The sequence below is a fragment of the Pantherophis guttatus genome, chromosome 5, assembly GCF_059756535.1.
Source record: "Pantherophis guttatus breed Tessera chromosome 5, ASM5975653v1, whole genome shotgun sequence".
Classification (NCBI taxonomy): Eukaryota; Metazoa; Chordata; class Lepidosauria; order Squamata; family Colubridae; genus Pantherophis; species Pantherophis guttatus.
In genome coordinates, this window is record NC_142067.1 from 86,954,239 (window position 1) to 86,972,679 (window position 18,441).

An 18,441-nucleotide genomic window follows, 5' to 3' on the forward strand; every position below is an offset into this window, starting at 1 on the left:
TTCTTTATAATGGAAAAACATTCAATTATGTAATATTAATATACATAATGGCTAAAATTAACACATCACTCAATACTCAAGCACAATATTTTATTTTCCTTGATAAAACAATATAACCTTGTCAGTAGGTAAATAATTAAGCAAAAATTAAGAAATTGAAATATGTTGTTTGAATTTGAGTAGCATATGGAAAATTGACCACAGGAAAAAAAATCAAAATATATTTTTTACTGTACAAAGTCTAAATACTGCAATGACGTACAAAGTGAAGAAAAAAAAATCCTCCACTCATGATGCCAAAGCAAGACATCAGCACCAGATTCTCTCTCAGATAGAACAAACAATAGAAATATTTGTAAAGTATATATACAGAAGAGAAATAAAGGGAATCCCTTTACTGGCCCTTTCCAGAGAGCCTGCCAAACCAACAAACAAAAAAAAATGGCAAGCTTAACCAAAGGTAATGATTAAATATATTATTATTCAAATTGAAATATAATTATACATTAATTTATGTACTAAGTTCATATGAATTATATGACTTAATGCAAATTACTGTGTACACTGGTTATATTTGAATGCACATATACAAACTGAATCACCACAGAAAAAATTTATTTCCTTAAAGAGTTAAAGAAAAAATGTTACATTTGACTGGAACAAAAATGGTGCTTTATATTGTGTATATGTAAGGATTAAACCAGAAACAAAGTTGAACACTTGTCTAATATGGACTGGAGAATGTATGTCACAATGATGACAGATATAAATAGTAGAGAAAATTGTTAAAATGATGTTAACAACATAGAAGGAAATGGCATCAAATGTATGAATTAGCACTGATATATTTGTGGGAAAAGACCAATTAAGAATACATGATTGCAATCCCATACACATGTGTGTTGTGGTATCAGTCCTAGGTTTGCTTTTGAACAGACATGCATGGGATTGAGTGATATCTGCTTCTGAAATACATGATTATGTGGAATCTGTTATAGCTAGTCCTTCTATAGCTAACAATTTTATTGCTAGAGTAATCAGAACAGTTGAAATTGTACCTACTCTTGTGGAATGATTCACAATTAAGTTCTTTTGTAATGGTGCAGTTAATTTAACTTCTAAATGAGGGTACTGTGCAGAATGGCTCAAGGTTTTAGGTAAATTATTTCTCAGTAAGTCTTAAAAATACACTATAGAAAAGACATAATGATTATCTTTATTCATTACAAACATCCATTAATATTAAGGAACATTACCTATAAATTGGGTAATACACCAACAGTTATTGCATCCTTATCATGTAAAAGATTTTAAAGGGGCCTTTTTTAAAAAAAATTTTTTTAGATTACAATGTTAATATGTCCCTACATGTGATTGGACTGGAAAATAAGATCAAACTGTTATATTATTTGTTAATATAAACACGGCACAGAGGTATCCAACTGTAAGTCCAAGTAAAACAAGGAGCTTCATATAGAACAGTCACAGGACAAACAGTGATCCTTAAAGGCAAAGTCATACGGTGAAAACAAACAGATGAAGAATATGCAGAACAATCTACAAATATACGACTCACTAAACTCCTGGCAAATAGTACCTAATGAAATGTTGTATTAATTTTGCACTGCATTACAAACTTAAGACTTATAAGAATCAATCCTTCAGTTTTTCATTCACGTAAGAAAATTGTTTTGAATGAAACTTTTCTTTCTTATCCCTGCCGCAATACTGAAGTGATAAATTAATGAACTATAGTTATATTTCATTACAACATTAAAATTCACAAAGCCACAGAAATATGCAATTTACTGGTACATTCGGAATTAGTTTAACTGGATATAATTAAAATCTTACTTGAGCAAATGGTTTTGAAATAATTTTGAAAGGATTCATATCATGCAAAATTTCTTTTTTAAAAAAGTATCTAAATGTATAATGTTGCCAAAGTATTTCACCAGCCTAATCATAGTGCTGGAAAAGTTATTTTGTCTACTTAATATAACTACTTCTCCAAGTCTCTAAAATTAACCATTTTCTTCCCTTTTGGGAAATCGGAACAGTGCTCATGTGTATATTGGTCTCTTTTCTGTCTTAAAAAGCTGTAAAAGATTTCAAGGTTTTCAAATAAAATTATGTAAAACAAAGTCCCAGGATTATTGCCATTACTGAATCATTATTTGGGTCTTTCAGGCTGGAGACTTTCAGTCAGGCACTTGAGTTGCTCTTCCCCAAGTTTGATTTTGTCCTCCAGCTCTCGCTGTTCTATTATGAGGGCTGATTTCATTTTGACAAAGTGCTCATAATCGGCAAGGCTTTCATCACTCAGATAGCTGGCCAGAATATCAAAGACAATGCGTTCTCTTCGATCCAAGTTTTCCTTCAGCTCCTTTGCATCTTCATGCTGTTGTATGAGTAATTTCTGTTTTTCTACTAGAATCCGCTAAGGGAACAGAACAGGAAAATTGTAATGATTAATACATTTAGCTTTATATTCCATTTCCATAATGAACATTCTCCTATCATTGTTTAAAAGAAAACATTTTAGAAAGACATGCTTCCCAAGCAAATAGTAAAATGAAAGAAGCAGCTTTCTGAATTTTATTATTTGGTAGAAATTTTTTTAAAAATATACTGTATAATTAATGGCAGCACTCCCATGTCTCAAAAATGTTGATGAAGATTTGATTCACTGTCTGCTTTGTGAGCCTTTTTATTTTTAGAGTTCTTTTCTACAAGTTCTAATTAAATTATGTCCTCAGGGACATTGTCTTGTGATGAGTTGTTCTGTTCCATTACCATCTTAGGACAACCACCCTAGAAATGGGTACAACCTCAGAGGTTAAGTGAGTATTCTTTTCCTGGCTCTTGTATGGTTTGGTCCAAAATATGTTGGAGAATGCAGATTCTCTTAAGAACTTCATTTGGGGATGATCTACTTAATTAGGCCACAGTATAACTGATAGGTCCAAAGTGCCCCAGCCCTTCCAACTTCACTTCTAGAATTGCAGCTAGCTAAGAATGGAGGCTTAGAGTCTGAGATGTCCACAACAAGCAGTCCTCACCTACTAAATGAGGAGGAAAAATGCTCTCCTTAGCAGGACTGATCAACAATTTTCTATATAAGGCAGTTCAGATAAAAGAAAACCACTGCTCAAGTAACATCTCTCTAGCATAACAGCTTTTGGGCAAAGTTGATTTCTTATTTTTAACCAAGAAGATTACTCAATAAGACAGGAGTCTATGTATATACTTGAGCTGGCAAAACAAAATAACATTAGAGTTCCTCCTCATATGACAATACAAATGCCTTACCCTTTCTTCAGGAGAAGCATTTTCATCCAAGTTGTTTAATGCATTTTCTACTCTGGCAAGTCGACCAGAGAGTGATAGCAGGAGGTTAACCACTTTGTCTAGATCTCCAATAAACATCCGAAACTTGTCAAATTCATTGGGTTTGCAGACCTCCTTTACCACTACCTCCACTTCATCTCCAAGAAGATTATTGGCTTGAATGTCTTCCAAGAGTGTCTCTCGAGCGTCTTTTAGCACTTTTAGTTTTCGACTAATGCTATCTATAAGCTCTTGCTGAAAGAGAGAGAGAAGCTAAATTTATGAGATATAATTGTTAGATTTATATGACTACTCATCTCATGACTTCTAAATGGTTAGATGATGAAACCACAAGATAAGAGAATCTTTCCAAAATAGTCTATATATTTTTGGTATTCAGAAAAATCAATGTGAGCAAAATATGTTTGTTTCAAATAGTTAGAACAGCTATTAATATTCCCTTACTGGAGTGGTTATAAAGGCATGCTGTGAGCAATTTCTGATTTGGATTAAGAAAAGACAAGAAATAAATAAATAAATAATAACTGTCAGTTAAATAAGAAAGGATTTTAGTGGCAAAAACATTAAAAAATACAAGTTAGATTTTTCTTCTAGTGATTTGATCTTAAATCTTCAGTAAGGCTGGAAAAGTATATTGTAAGAATGGGAAATATGGATATAATAGAAATAGGGTGGGAAAAGTAAATGATGGAATATCAGAAGTAATAATTTATGCATTTGCATAAATGCAATAATTATTTTCTCTAAAAAACAAAAGTGCCCTCAAATCAATGTAAATTATAATAGGATTGAAGGAAGAGAACTGGGATGTCCAACTGAAGAAACAACTCTTTAAAAGTAGCAGAACAACTATGTTATCACTACATATCTGAAATGAATCAAGGATAGTTAAATGAATGTCCTGTGAAAAGAGAATTTCACAATAATAAAAATCCCAATGCCTTTGGGTTTTTTTTTTTAGGAAGTATCTTTTTTGTCTCCTACATTTTATGTGTTTTTCATGTGCGCACAGAAATTGAAAAATTGAAACAACATTTAGTGTGGTTGAGATCCAGATAGTGGGAAAAAAATTTTCAGCTACGGCCGGGTTCATGATTTAATTATTCCTGGATAAAGTTATATCATGAATATTAAAAGGAAACTGGCTTATTTGACTGTATAAAAAAGTTTGAACCAGTAGTTTTAGTTTCAGCACTGAGACATAGGTTTTAAACAGCTGATGACACAATAGTTCTATGCTTGACAAACACAGGTGCGACTTCCTAGAACAGGGAATTTTTCCACAAGAAAATCCCACCTGGCTACATATTCCATTTGAATTACACAATCATGTGGGTGTGACATTTAAATCTGAGCCATGAGACACTAATCAAAAGCAACTCCCACACAACTGCACTTCTGTCTATAGAGCATCTCAGACAATTATTGAAAATGTGCAAAAATGTACTTCCTCTTTATTGAAAGATAGGAAATATTAACAGATCAAACTTGAGAAGAATCACAACTTTTTTTTAATCTGGGGAAGATTTATTTTATAAAAATCATTTTTAAATTAACAACTGTTTTTGTTCAAATCTTTTCCTGATTTATGCACATGTGAATAGAACTATTAGAAATTAAATGAGCAGATATTATCTAGGTGGATATGGAAATGTCTGCAAATAAAAAACCAAACTCAGAGAAGTTTTAAAACCCAAGTTTCTAACACTCAGTTGGATATATTTTGTACAATTGTGTTACACATAATCCAACAGGGATATTAATTATTACAGTACGTTTTGATCATACTGCTAAGAGTATTGTGAATGACTTTATCTTGATTATAAAGAAAGAAAATTTCCTTTGCTCTTGCCAATTTATGTGTAGCATAATTTAGTTCAATAATCAAATGTTAATGAATATGGATCTATATTTATCAAAATCCTTACAAACATAAATTTTGGACTGCCAATCTAAGTTGTGAGAAGTCCATCACTGAAAGTTTTTAAGAAGAGATTGGATCGCCATTTGCTTGGAATGGTATTGGTACAGGGTCTCCTGTTTGAGCATGAGGTTGGACTAAAAGACATCTAAGGTCCTGTTCAACTGTTATTTTGTTATCTGTTAAGTCTCCCTTCAGATATCCTGAAATTCTCACTTATTAACTTTGGCCTTAAATATTTTTATTTTGTTACCAGTATTTGTCCTGCCTTTAAAGCTACATATAATACCTCTCTTGAAGTGGGTTATATATTATTTTATTTGTAAACTGCCCAAAATCACTCAGATAATGGGGTGGTATAGAAATTTTATAAATTAAATAAATAAAAATCTTAACCTAATGATAAAGTAAATATCATGAGTAAACATCCTGTTTGGAGCCAAGAAAAAAAAAATCAGCAATAATTTAAAGAATTTTCATTTAGAAGTTGTCATTAACTTCAAATTAAGTAAAAATTGAAATAATTAATATGGTTCTTAAACAGGAGGTCTGAATTTTCTTTTAGAAGTTCTGAAATGATAGGCTTAGAGTTAAGGTCACCAAGAAGGTTCTTTTTTTATGTTCATCAACAAGTTGAACTCAACAGTAGCCCTTGAGCAAAACATCAGAGTTTGATCTAAATTAATCGTGCTGATTCAGATTGATGAAAGTACCTCATAAATTACTGATATTCTGAACAGGTTCACTAGGAAATAAATGCTGTTGAACTGAATGGCATTTTTCTCAGTTATGTTTATATAGGATTTAATTCTAAAAGTTAATGTAATTCTTTGTTGAAAAGTATCTTCTTTACACATAGTAAATTATTCTGTATTCTGAAGAGGCATTAATGCTATCACTTTGCTTTTTTGTTCAGTATTTCAACAGGAGCTTCTCTCTTTTACTTTGTGAATACTGGATACTAGGCACTTGTTGCCTCCTCACAATTTTTGGTGTGATCACATTTTATTTTCAGCTGAACAGGCAATGAGACAGACCACTAGAAAGCTCAAGACCATGGCTTCCAATAATAAGTAAAATACTGAAAACAAAATCTCATGACAAACTTACCTTCTTCTCAGACAAATTGTGGTCTAACTCATTTTCAGAATCCTCCTCACTTTGCTGTTGCTGCTGCTGCTGCTGCTGCTGCATATCCTTCATCTTGATCAGAAGTTCTGCCTTGGGTGCAGAGGTGCTATAGTAAGTGGAATTAGTTGTTAAGGGAATGGCCAAAGACAGAGTCAGCTCCTCTTTCCTAAGCAAAGATTTAAAAAAATACTAGTTTTCAACAGACTTCTTGACATGTTTATGCACTGAAAGCAAGATAATAATTACTTTGAAATACTATTTGCAGTAGATAGATTGTAGGGTTAAGAGAAAGCTACCTACAGAAACAATGGATAAAATAACCATATTGTTTTATCACTCTAAGAACCTAGCTAGAGAGACAGGAAATTAAAGGAATGTCTCAAAATTATGGCCTAAAATGCTGATTTCTATTTTGCTTCTAATTTATGTTCTCTGACCATATTTAGATTTCTATGCCCTACCCTTGATTACATGGGCAATGGAAGAAAGGTGATATTTAAATCTGTTTCTGGCTTTCATTAGCCTTGATTATCTAATCCCATAAACACACATTTTGTAAATATATAGGTTCTTGGGTTTCATTATCTGCAGTTCTAATGCTTAAAAGAACCTACTGCTAAAAATACCTTTCTCTTAACACTAGAAAAGTTAAGATTGAAATCAGTTCACTGATAGCAAATATATTGTGTATATAGGATCAATTCTTTTGGAACATAATTCAATTAAAGGAGGTTTATTTTTCCTTCAAATAAACAGTAAAGAACCAATAATGTCTGCAGTGGGTCAAAACTGGCAAGATGGTGTTCATGGCATCCAACCCAAGCCCTACTTCTTTTAGATATCAATGCACACATAATCACATACATGCATACACAGAGTACAAAGAGACAAGCCAGGGACTATAATACTGAAACCCGTACAGTGCATGGTGAGTGCCAATGAGAGGACTAATGAAGAATCAATCTGAGAAAAGCCTTCACAAAATTCAACATTTTCTATCATATATCACTGCAAAAAAGAAATCAACATTATTTCATCCCTCAACTGGCTGCACTTAATAGTCATTCTATTAAGAGGGACAAAATTTGAATACCTAAGATATTAATTAATTAATTAATTAATTAATTAATTAATTATATTTCTATACCGCCTTTCTCCCGTAGGACTCAAGGCGGTGTACAGTCAAGAAAAATATAGATACGCAAACATCATAAAATTGCTAATTAAAATTATTATTATAACATAGTTTGACCCAATTAAATAGAACCTAAAATTAGATAACATTTTAAAAACATTCACATGTTCATATGTTTAGCCCCACCTGTTGGAACATCAGGGTTTTGAGGGCACGGCGGAAAGCACGGAGATCAGGGATATTTCGTATCTCAGGGGGCAGTTCATTCCAAAGGGTTGGAGCCCTCACAGAGAAGGCCCTCCCCCTGGGAGTCGCCAGTCGGCATAACTTGACTGACGGTACCCTGAGTAGTCCCTCCCTGTGAGAACGAACTGGTCGGTGGGAGGCTATTGGTGGCAAAAGACGGTCTCGTAGGTACCCAGGTCCTAAGCCATGGAGTGCTTTAAAGGTGATAACTAACACCTTGAATCGCACCTGGAAGACCACCGGGAGCCAGTGCAGCTCGCGTAGGAGAGGTGTTACGTGGGCGCAACGACCTGCGCCCATAATCACCCGCGCGGCTACATTCTGGACCAGTTGGAGCCTCCGGGTGCTTTTCAAGGGGAGCCCCATGTAGAGTTCATTACAGTAGTCCATACGGGAGGTGACTAGGGCATGAGTGATCGTGCGCAATGCATCCCGATCCAGAAAGGGACACAACTGGCGGATCAGGAGAACCTGATAAAAGGCACCCCTGGCCACGGCTGTCAAATGATCTTCTAAAGATAGCCGTGAATCCAGGAGGACACCCAAGTTGCGGGCCCTCTCTGTGGGGAGCAAGATCTCATCCCCAATTGTCAGTGATGGTACCAGCTGACTATACCGGGACGCCGGAAGCCACAGCCACTCAGTCTTGGAGGGGTTGAGTCTGAGCTTGTTTTTCCCCATCCAGATCCGCACGGCTTCCAGGAAACGGGACATCACAGCAAGGGCATCATTGGGGTGGTCTGGGGTGGAGATGTATAGTTGTGTGTCATCAGCATACTGATGAACACTCACCCCAAAACCACGGATGATTTCGCCTAGCGGTTTTACATAAATGTTGAACAGAAGGGGTGAGAGGACTGACCCTTGCAGCACCCCACAAATAAGGTGCCTCGAGGTCGATCTCTGCCCCCCTGCCAATACAAACTGCGAACGGTCAGAGAGGAAGGAGGAGAACCACCGAAGCACGGTGCCCCCTATTCCTAACCCCTCCAGCCAGTGCAGTAAGATACCATGGTCGATGGTATTAAAAGCCGCTGAGAGATCTAATAGGACCAGGATAGAGGAGCAACCTCTGTCCCGAGCCCTCCAGAGATCATCAACCAATGCGACCAATTCCGTTTCTGTGCTGTATCGTGACCTGAAGCCCAACTGGAACGGATCCAGATAGACAACTTCATCCAGGTATCGGGGTAGTTGTCGCGCCACCACACTCTCAACAACCTTTGCAACAAAGCGAAGATTGGAGACTGGACGATAATTTGATAATATAGCCGGGTCCAGGGAAGGTTTCTTGAGGAGGGGCTTCACAACTGCCTCTTTCAAGGCAGCGGGAAAGACACCCTCACTCAGAGAAGCATTTATAATCCCCTGGAGCCAGCCTCGTGTAACCTCCCGGGAGGCCAGTACCAACCAGGAGGGACACGGGTCCAATAAACATGTGGCAACATTAAGCTTGCCCAGAATCCTGTCCACGTCCTCAGGAGCCACAGAGTCAAACTCTTCCCAGATAATGTTCTCAAGACCTACCCCCGTCTCCTCCCCTGGATCTACCAAATCGGAGTCCAAGCCTTCCGGAATCTGAACGACTTTATCATGCAGGAATTGTACAAAATCCTCAGCTCGACCCTGTAAGGGATCTTCCCGTACCCCCACCTGAAGTAGGGAGCGGGTCACCCTAAACAGCACGGCTGGGCAGTTCTCTACAGATGCAATAAGAGCGGAGAAGTAGCTAGACTTCGCTGCTCTTATCGCCACTAGGTAGGTCTTAATATAAGATCTCACCTGTGTTCGGTCAGATTCAGATCGGCTTGTCCTCCAATCGCTCTCCAGGTGTCTTTTCCAATGCTTCATCTTTCTCAGCTCCTCGGAAAACCAAGGAGCTAGACGAGATCGGCATCAGGTCAGAGGCCGCAAAGGCACGACGCAGTCCAAGGCCCCAGTAGCCGCCCTGTCCCAGGCGACCACCAGGTCCTCAGTCGAGTCATGAGCCAGAGTCTCAGGAAATGGCCCAAGCTCCGTCAGGAACCTTTCGGGGTCCATCAGGCGCCTGGGACAGGACCATTTGGTTGGTTCCGTCTCCCTGCGGGGGGTGGAAGTGACTTGAAAGTCCATGTGAAGGAGAGAATGATCAAACCATGACAAGGGCTTGATGTCTATATCCCCTATTCTTAGATCATTCAGCCACTGATCAGAGACAAAAATCAAGTCCAGAGTGTGATTCCCCAAGTGGGTGGGGCCTTTAACTACCTGGGTCAGGTCCATGGCTGTCATGGAAGCCATGAACTCCCAAGCCATCTCCGACATCTCATCAGCGGATGGCAGGTTAAAATCCCCCATAACAATAAGTCTGGGGGTTTCCACCGCCACCCTGGCTATAATGTCGAGCAGCTCAGGCAGGACCGCTGTTACGTGGCAGGGAGCCAGGTACGCAATCAGTAGGCCCATCTGAATCCCCCGACCCCACTTCACAAGGAGGGACTCACATCCGGCTATCTGAGGAACAGTGGCCTCCCTCGGGCAAAGACTTTCTCTAATGATTGCTGCCACTCCCCCACCCCTTCCCTGAGTCCTTGGCTGATGGAATGCGCGGACACTTGGCAGGCACATTTCCACAAGAGGAACTCCTCCCTCCTGGCCTAACCAGGTCTCCGTAATCCCTGCCAGGTCAGCACCCCCCTCTGAAATAAGATCATGAATGAGGGGGGCTTTATTTACCACTGACCTGGCATTACATAACATCAGCCGTAGACCCAGGGTCTGAGACTATAAATATAAATATAAATAGCTCTTTGTCTCTCTTTTTGGCATAAAGCAACATGAACCAAACAGTCACTTGCTTGGAAAGAAGACTCCAGAGTTACTTATGTGTGTGTATGTGTTTGTTTGTGAGAATATTATATTTTCATTTTCTATCTCCCATTAATTTTCAGTTAGATGTTTGCAATTTCTTATGATTCTCCTCCAAAAATCTACAGAAATATCCAAATTGAATTTTTTTGCAAAACTTAATAGTATATAAAAATTATTTTATATACCATATTTTTTGCACTATATAATGCTCCGGACCATAAGACGCACCTAGCTTTTGGGGAGGAAAACAAGAAAAAAAAATCTGCTTCTGCCTCCCAGCATCTATTGGTATTCATCTGGCTAGCGTCCTTGCAACAAACAGCAAACGGCCTGGTGAGCTTCACCATGTTATCGCAGCCTGATTTAGCACGAGCAGCTGATTGGCAGTTGGATCAGCCTCCCGGAATATTGCCAATCAGCTGTTCCAGGCTGTAGGGATTGCCGCTGCCTATCGCCACCTCCGGAGTCCCATTTTCAGCCTCCGTCTGCCAAGGGTGGGATCTACTGGTTGGAGAACTGATTCGCTGAGCGCATGCTGACCCTTACTTATGGTGAATCAGACTATAATTTATCAGAATATTTACTAGGATGCATTATTTTTTATTTTATTTATTGCAATTATACCCAGCTTTTTCTTCTGACAACTCAAGATTACATATATATGGAAGTTCTCTCTCATTCTACCCTGCAACAGGTTTGAAAGGTAAATTGGTCTAAAATAGTGACTCACCCAAAGTCATTCACTGATTTGAATCAGCATCTGCCATATCCAACATTTATCAACAGACTGTATAAGTGCTAATCCAATTTATCCACTCTTAATTTGAGCTTGTAAGACCTACTGCCTTTCTCAGATTGCTCAGAAATGTAGATATCAATGTTGCTGGTGACATGTAATTACAGTACAAAATTACTGTAGAACTCCCTGTTCTGTGCAGTAACTCTTACTTGCTATGAAAGATAACATTTATAATAAAACACTAGGAAGTAATGAAAACAATTCTTATCCAGCAAGGCACAGTGAATCTGTCAACAAGAAGCATATATAATAGTGAAATGAAACCTTCACAATCATTAAGTATTTATATGTTTTTGATAAACCACTAGGAGAAATGGGGATTCATCTCTAGTTTGTCAGCTTAACACAAGTATTTGGTTCCATGAACATAGAAGGTTGGGTATTTCAGTCTTTTCGAAGCTGGTATTTTCCCAGACAAGTTAGAATCTAAATCCCAACCAGAACCAGGTGTGAATTGGAAGAAAGTTGTAGTAGTTACATTTGTTAAGTTTGTCTTGATTCTATAACTTATATTTTAATAGAGCAAAAATTAAAATAGTGTGTGCACATATAAGATTAAAAAAAAAGATAAAAAGCGGGACTTCTGGTTGGCACCGCAGGCTCCGTGGACGGTCTTCTAAGACCGCCAGCCCTGCGTCTTCGTAAAAGCCGCTTTGACAGCGCAAACCGGCTGTCTGGCGGCTGAAAAACCTCTCCTTCGGGAAAAGAAGGAGAGGAGAGCCAGTGGGTGAGAGTAGAGCTCCCCGAAAGCCCTCTGGAATATTTCCAGAGGCTTGGAGGGTGAGAGCTCCCCAGCCAGCCCGCCAAGAAGCTCCGAAGCCAGGATGACACTGCGAAAGCAGAGCGAGAAGCCGCGATCCGATCCTGCTTTTAAAAGTGAGTTTGACTGATTACAAGCGCAGGCAGAGCGGAAAACAGGAGAACAAGCTTTAAAAGTACAGAGCTTAACTCCGAAGTTACTTTGTTTCAAACTGAATCTCATTGAGCTGGAGGCTGAAGATGGCGTCTTTGTTATGGTTTTGAAAGTGAAAGCCAGAAACGAAAGTGCTTGAGAACTTTGCGCTGGGAGAGTGGATTAGCTGCTTATTAACTGCTGGGAAGTGAGAGCTTGTGGGGAAAAAAAATTATCCTGCCTGATAAATTAGAGACTATAAATTACAAACATTTTAAAGTTGTTTAAAAGACTTTGTGGCTTTGGGGGAAAAAAAAAGAAGATCTTAAGAGGGGGAAAAATGGCTTCTAGACAAGTGAAACCAGGAGTTGTTAAAGGAGGGGGAGGTTCTCCAGTTGTGTCAGTGGTGACATAGAAAGCACAACTTCCGGCTGATTCACAGAGTCAGAGTCGGAGTCAAGATGCAGCACTTAATGATTTTAAAGAATTTATGAAAGAAGCCATGAATAATCAAGCAACAGCAATGAAAGAAGCTATGAATAACTTAACATTACTTGTGGAAGGGAAATTAAAGAAAGTTGAGGAGGATATAAGTTCAATTAAGGAAGTGGTTGCAGAGAAACACAATGAGATAAAAGAGGATATTGTTTATGCTGTATCAGGATTGTCAAACCTTGTTATCTAGCTTGATGGGAAAGTTGAAGAAATTAATCAAGCCAATTTAAATTTGGAAAGTAAAATGGGAGATGTTATGACCAGAACAGAGAAAGTGGATGATGAATTGGTAATGTTATAATACAGGTCCATGGAGTTTGCTCTGAGATTGAGAGGCCTGAAAGAAAATAGTAAAGAAAACCTAAAAGATATTTGTGCTGATGCTATTGTAGAGATAATTAAAGAAAGACCAGAAGATGTGGCAAGCCAAATTGATAAAATTTACAGGGTTAATTCCTGGCTGGCAAAACAAAGGCAGCTGCCAAGAGATGTGGTGATCTATTTTACAACTAGGAGGATCAGAAATGATATCTTACAAGCTTCCTACAAGAATAAAGTTCAGGTGGCTGGGCAAGAGGTGGTGGTTTTGAAAGAGATTCCTCCAAAGATGCTGAAAGTAGAAAAGACTTTGGCTTTTTGGTAAATGAGCTGAGAAATCAACAAGTGGCATACAGATGGGACATTCCAATTGGTCTAATAGTGACTTATAATGGAGAAAGATACCGGTTAAACACAGTCTGGAAGGCAAAAGACTTCTATGTAAATGTTTTAAAGGCTGGATACCCACCCTCACCGGGGGGGGGGGGGAGAAGAAAATGGAGATGTTACAACAAGAAAAAGATGGAAAATAGGTACAAACCTATGCTGAAGTTGCAGCTGGAGGAATTATCATGGAAGAAGATTTGGATCTTGGGGGCTTACCTCCAACTTTGGAACCACCTAAGAAGGGAGAGCCGAAAGTACAACGACTGACCCGATCAACTTATAAACTTCAAGAACAACAATAAAAAAGGCAACAATCTCAAGATTTATCTCAAGAAGTTCAAAAAACAAAAGCAGTGGGGGGGGGGGGTAGGCCGAAGAGTAAGGTGGAGGAGGAGCTTCAGCTGATGCTCATATGGCTTCAAAAGGCTAAAGATGGCAACTAAATTCCTATCTTGGAATGTCAATGGCCTAAATTCACCACCAAAAAGAAAGAAAGTATTTCACTACTTGAAACAATTTAACAATGACGTTATTTGCTTGCAAGAAACACATATTAGATTATCAGATCAAAAATATTTGATAAATTCAAGATTAGGTACACATTTTGTGGCATCAGCGCCAGAGAAGAAAAATGGGCTAGTCATATATGAAAGGAAAGGACTAATTGAGGCAGATGATCAAGGAAGATATATTGCAATTGAATTATCAACACAGACTGGAAAAATGCTTTTTATTGGAATATATGCCCCTAATCAGCAACAAGACAAGTTTTATAAATTTCTACATACTAAAATAATACAATGGGATTATAAATCTTTTATATTAATGGGTGACTGGAATGGAGTAATAGACACATAGAAAGATAAAAAAAAGTTTATCAAAGATATCAACACGTGCAAAAGTACCTAAATCTTTTTTTGATATGGTGGAAGATATAGAACTGAGAGATATTTGGAGAGAACGTAATGTGGAGGAAAGAGACTTTACTTTTTTTTCTGATAGACATCAATCCTTCTCCAGGATTGATTTTATACTAACCACAAATGATTTTATTTCCAGGGTGAAGAAGACGAAGATATATCCAAGAACTTTAACTGATCACAGTCCGGTTTCGGTGGAATTTGAACAGGAGAGGGGAGAAAAGCGGTCTTGGAGGTTAAATGAAAATTTATTTAGATATGAAGAAAATGTGAAAGAGCTTAAAAAACAAATGAAAGAATTTTTTGTAATTAATATGAATAAGGGTACTTCCATGGAAATGGTCTGGGATGCTAGTAAGGCTTATATGAGGGGTATGTTAATACACATGAATAATAAACATAGACTAAAACAACAAAAGAAGCGGAAAGAGATAGAGGAAGAAGTAAAAAAGAAAGAACAATCACTCATACTTAATCCAGGAGACAAGAAAGTAAAAGAAACAATAAATATACTACGAGGGAAATTTAGTATGTTAATGGCTGATCAGGTGGCAACTAGCTTACAATATGCTAAACATAATACATTTTGTAATGCCAATAAACCAGGTAGGTGGTTGGCCTACATATTGAGGAAAAAACAGAAATCATGAGTCATTGGTAAGATAGAATTTAGAGGTAAGCAAGTTTACCAACAGAATATGATAAAAAAGGCTTTTTTAGAATTTTATACAAAGTTATATGCTAGTGACTCAATACAAGGTATAGATATAGATAGATACTTAAAGGAAGGGAATATTCCTGAATTAACGTTGGAACAGAGGGAAGGATTGAATCAACCAATAACTTCTGATGAGATTACTGATGCAATTAAGCAATTAAAAGTAGGGAAAGCTCCGGGAACAGATGGATTAACAGCTGTTTATTATAAGAATTTACAGCTTGAAATGGTAGAACCGTTTAGAGTTCTATTTTGTAAAATTCAATTAGGGGGAGGAGTCCCACCCTCTTGACGAACAGCTTTTGTTTCACTGATCCTGAAGGAAGATCAAAATTGTAATAAACCTGAAAATTTTAGGCCAATTTCACTTTTGAACACGGATTATAAAATTTTTGCTAAGATATTAGCGAATAGACTAATGCCAGTTATGCAACAAACAATTCATAATGATCAATCAGGCTTTATAAAAGGGAGGCAAATGAAATATAATGTTAGACAAATTATAAACCTATTGGAATATTTGGAAAAAACCAACCAGGTCCCTGCAGCGTTCATATTTTTGGATGCAGAGAAAGCATTTGATCGATTGAACTGGCAATTCCTGTTTAAGATAATAGAAAAAATGCATTTTGGGGAGTATTTTATACATTCAATTAGAGCAATATATCAGGAACAAACAGTACAAATAATAGTTAATGGAGGTTTAACAGATGTGTTTAAAATTGAGAAAGGTACTAGGCAGGGTTGTCCCTTGTCGCCATTGTTGTTTATTTTAACTTTAGAAGTTTTGTTGAATAAGTTACGTGACTCTTATAAAATAAAAGGAATTGTAATTAGACAGCAGGATTATAGATTAAGAGCGTTTGCAGATGACCTGGTTCTTACTTTATCTCAACCTATAGAAGCGGTTCCCTATATGTTGGACATAGTAGCTCAATATGGCAAAGTATCTGGATTTAAAGTAAATCTTCATAAGACAAAGATGATAACTAAAAATATGTCCATAACTCAAAGAGAAGACTTAGGGAGAATAACGGGGTTTGAAGTAGTTAAAAAGGTTAAGTATCTAGGAGTATATATTGCAGCCTCAAACACGAAATTGTTTAAAAATAATTATGAAATTCTTTGGCAAAAAGTACAGAAAGAAATGGAAAATTGGAAAAAGTTACAACTATCATTACTGGGAAGGATAGCAGCAATAAAAATGAATGTACTACCTAGGTTTTTATTTTTGTTTCAAATGATACCAGTGCTTAAGAAAGATGGAAATTTGATGGAATGGCAGAAAGGGGTTAATACTTTCATCTGGGCTGGGAAGAAACCAAGAGTGAAACTGAAAATTATACAGGATATACATGAGAGAGGAGGTCTTAAAATGCTTAACTTAAGATTGTATTATGAAGCAGCTGCTTTATCACAAATTAGTGATTGGTTTAACTTAACTGAAGAAAGAATGTTAAACATAGAAGGTTATGATTTGTTATATGGATAGCATGCTTATTTGTTATATGAAAAAAAAGTGGATAAAGTGTTTAAGGATCATATACTTAGAAATGCGTTGTTGAGGGTTTGGAAAAAGTACCAATATAAGCTAAACTATAAGATACCCATATGGGCAAATCCCAGACATGCAATAGAAAATATAAGTATAGAGCAAAAAACAGAGGTGATTACTTATAAAGAGCTTCTTTTTTTGGAAAGGGGTAAGTTGCAACTGAAATCTTTAGATGAATTAAAAGAAGGGATAATTTATACTTGGTTTCAGTTTGGTCAGCTTCAAGCTAGATGGAGGGAAGATCAAAAATTTGGTGTTATGCAAAATGAGGAAAATCTGGTGAAACAGATTAGAGATCAAAGTCAGATGCATATTAAAAGGTTGTATAATGCATTATTGGAAATAGATTCAGAAACGGAATTGGTTAAGGATTGTATGATAAAATGGGCACAAAACTTTCAGGAACCAGTGATGATGGAAACGTGGGAAAAGAGGCGTTGGACTTACCGTGAACGCTCTTTCTCCAGGGGATGCGGAGTGGGTCAGAAGTGGGATGATCCAGCTCGTCTGGCCAATCACTGAGTCGGATAAACTTGGCCACGCCTACTCAGGCCTCCCTTCCTTCCAGTTTGTTCGACGAAGGCAGATCTGCAAAACAGTCTCAAGCCTAGAAAATACAAAGGAGAAATCGCAGACGGGAGGGGCTGACCCACTCCGCATCCCCTGGAGAAAGAGCGTTCACGGTAAGTCCAACGCCTCTTCTCCCACTGGGATGCGGAGTGGGTCAGAAGTGGGACATACCCAAGCTTGCTAATTCGTCGGGCGGGAGGTCTGCGAAGGTCGATGTCGAGGTGCCAGGTGAACCTGTTGGAGGACTCTCCGTCCGAAGGCTGCCTCGGCGGAGGCAAAGGTGTCCAAACGGTAATGCTTGATGAATGGAACGGGAGAGGCCCAGGTAGCTGCCCGGCAAATTTCCTCGAGGGAGGCCTGCGTGGCCCAAGCAGCGGTAGTAGCTGCACTCCGTGTGGAGTGAGCTGTAATATGACGTGGAATGGGGAGAGATCGTGAGTCATAAGCTTTGGAAATACAGGCTCGGATCCAACGCCCTATGGTGGCAGAAGAAACTTTGGATCCCAAAGATGAAGGTTGAAAGGAAATAAATAGGGCTTCGGAGCGTCTTGAGGGTGCGGTCCGAGAGATATATATTTTTAAAGCCCTGCGAACATCAAGGGTCCGCCATTTGTGTTCTAGTGGGTGAGATGGATTCGGGCAAAAGTTAGGCAGGATCACTTCCTGTTCACGATGGAACCGTGAGTTAATTTTTGGCACGAATGCCGGGTCCAGTCTAAGAATTACCCTATCTGAGTGTATCACACATAAGTCTGGCCTGACTGATAGGGCTGCCAGTTCAGAAATGCGGCGAGCCGAAGTCACGGCCACCAGGAAAGCCACTTTCATGGTTAGAAATCTAAGGGAGGCAGTCCGGAGAGGTTCAAAGGGTGGACCTGTCAAGGCTGACAATACATGTGGCAAGTCCCATGTGGGATATCGGTGTACCACGGGTGGACGCAGATTTCGTACCCCACGTAGGAATCTCCGGATGGAAAGGTGATGAGACAGGGGCACGCCGTCCCTGGGAGACAACACCGTGGCGAGAGCTGCAACATGCCGCTTGAGGGTATTATGCGCTAGACCCTTGCTGTAGCCATCATGGAGGAACTCCAACACCTGCGGAACAGAAGCTGACAACGGGTTAATTTCGCGCGCAGAGCACCACGAAATA

At 38.4% G+C, this 18,441-nt stretch overlaps 1 protein-coding gene across 9 annotated transcripts in view; it reads right to left on the minus strand.

Moving 5' to 3' along the window:
* Positions 1 to 1,198: 1,198 nt before the first annotated feature.
* SHROOM2 (shroom family member 2) overlaps positions 1,199 to 18,441 on the minus strand; it is a 162,454-nt gene continuing 145,211 nt past the window's right edge. For 6 of the 9 annotated variants that reach the window (XM_034435676.3, XM_034435656.3, XM_087871448.1 and 3 more), the window contains 3 exons: positions 6,383 to 6,569; positions 3,313 to 3,585; positions 1,199 to 2,440 (listed from right to left, as the gene is read on the minus strand). In XM_034435676.3, coding sequence (XP_034291567.2) covers positions 2,174 to 2,440; positions 3,313 to 3,585; positions 6,383 to 6,569 — 727 coding nt within the window. In that variant the 3' untranslated portion in view covers positions 1,199 to 2,173. The remainder of the gene's footprint in view (positions 2,441 to 3,312; positions 3,586 to 6,382; positions 6,570 to 18,441) is intronic. The other 3 variants (XM_087871449.1, XM_087871447.1, XM_087871444.1) reach the window with 1 other exon arrangement.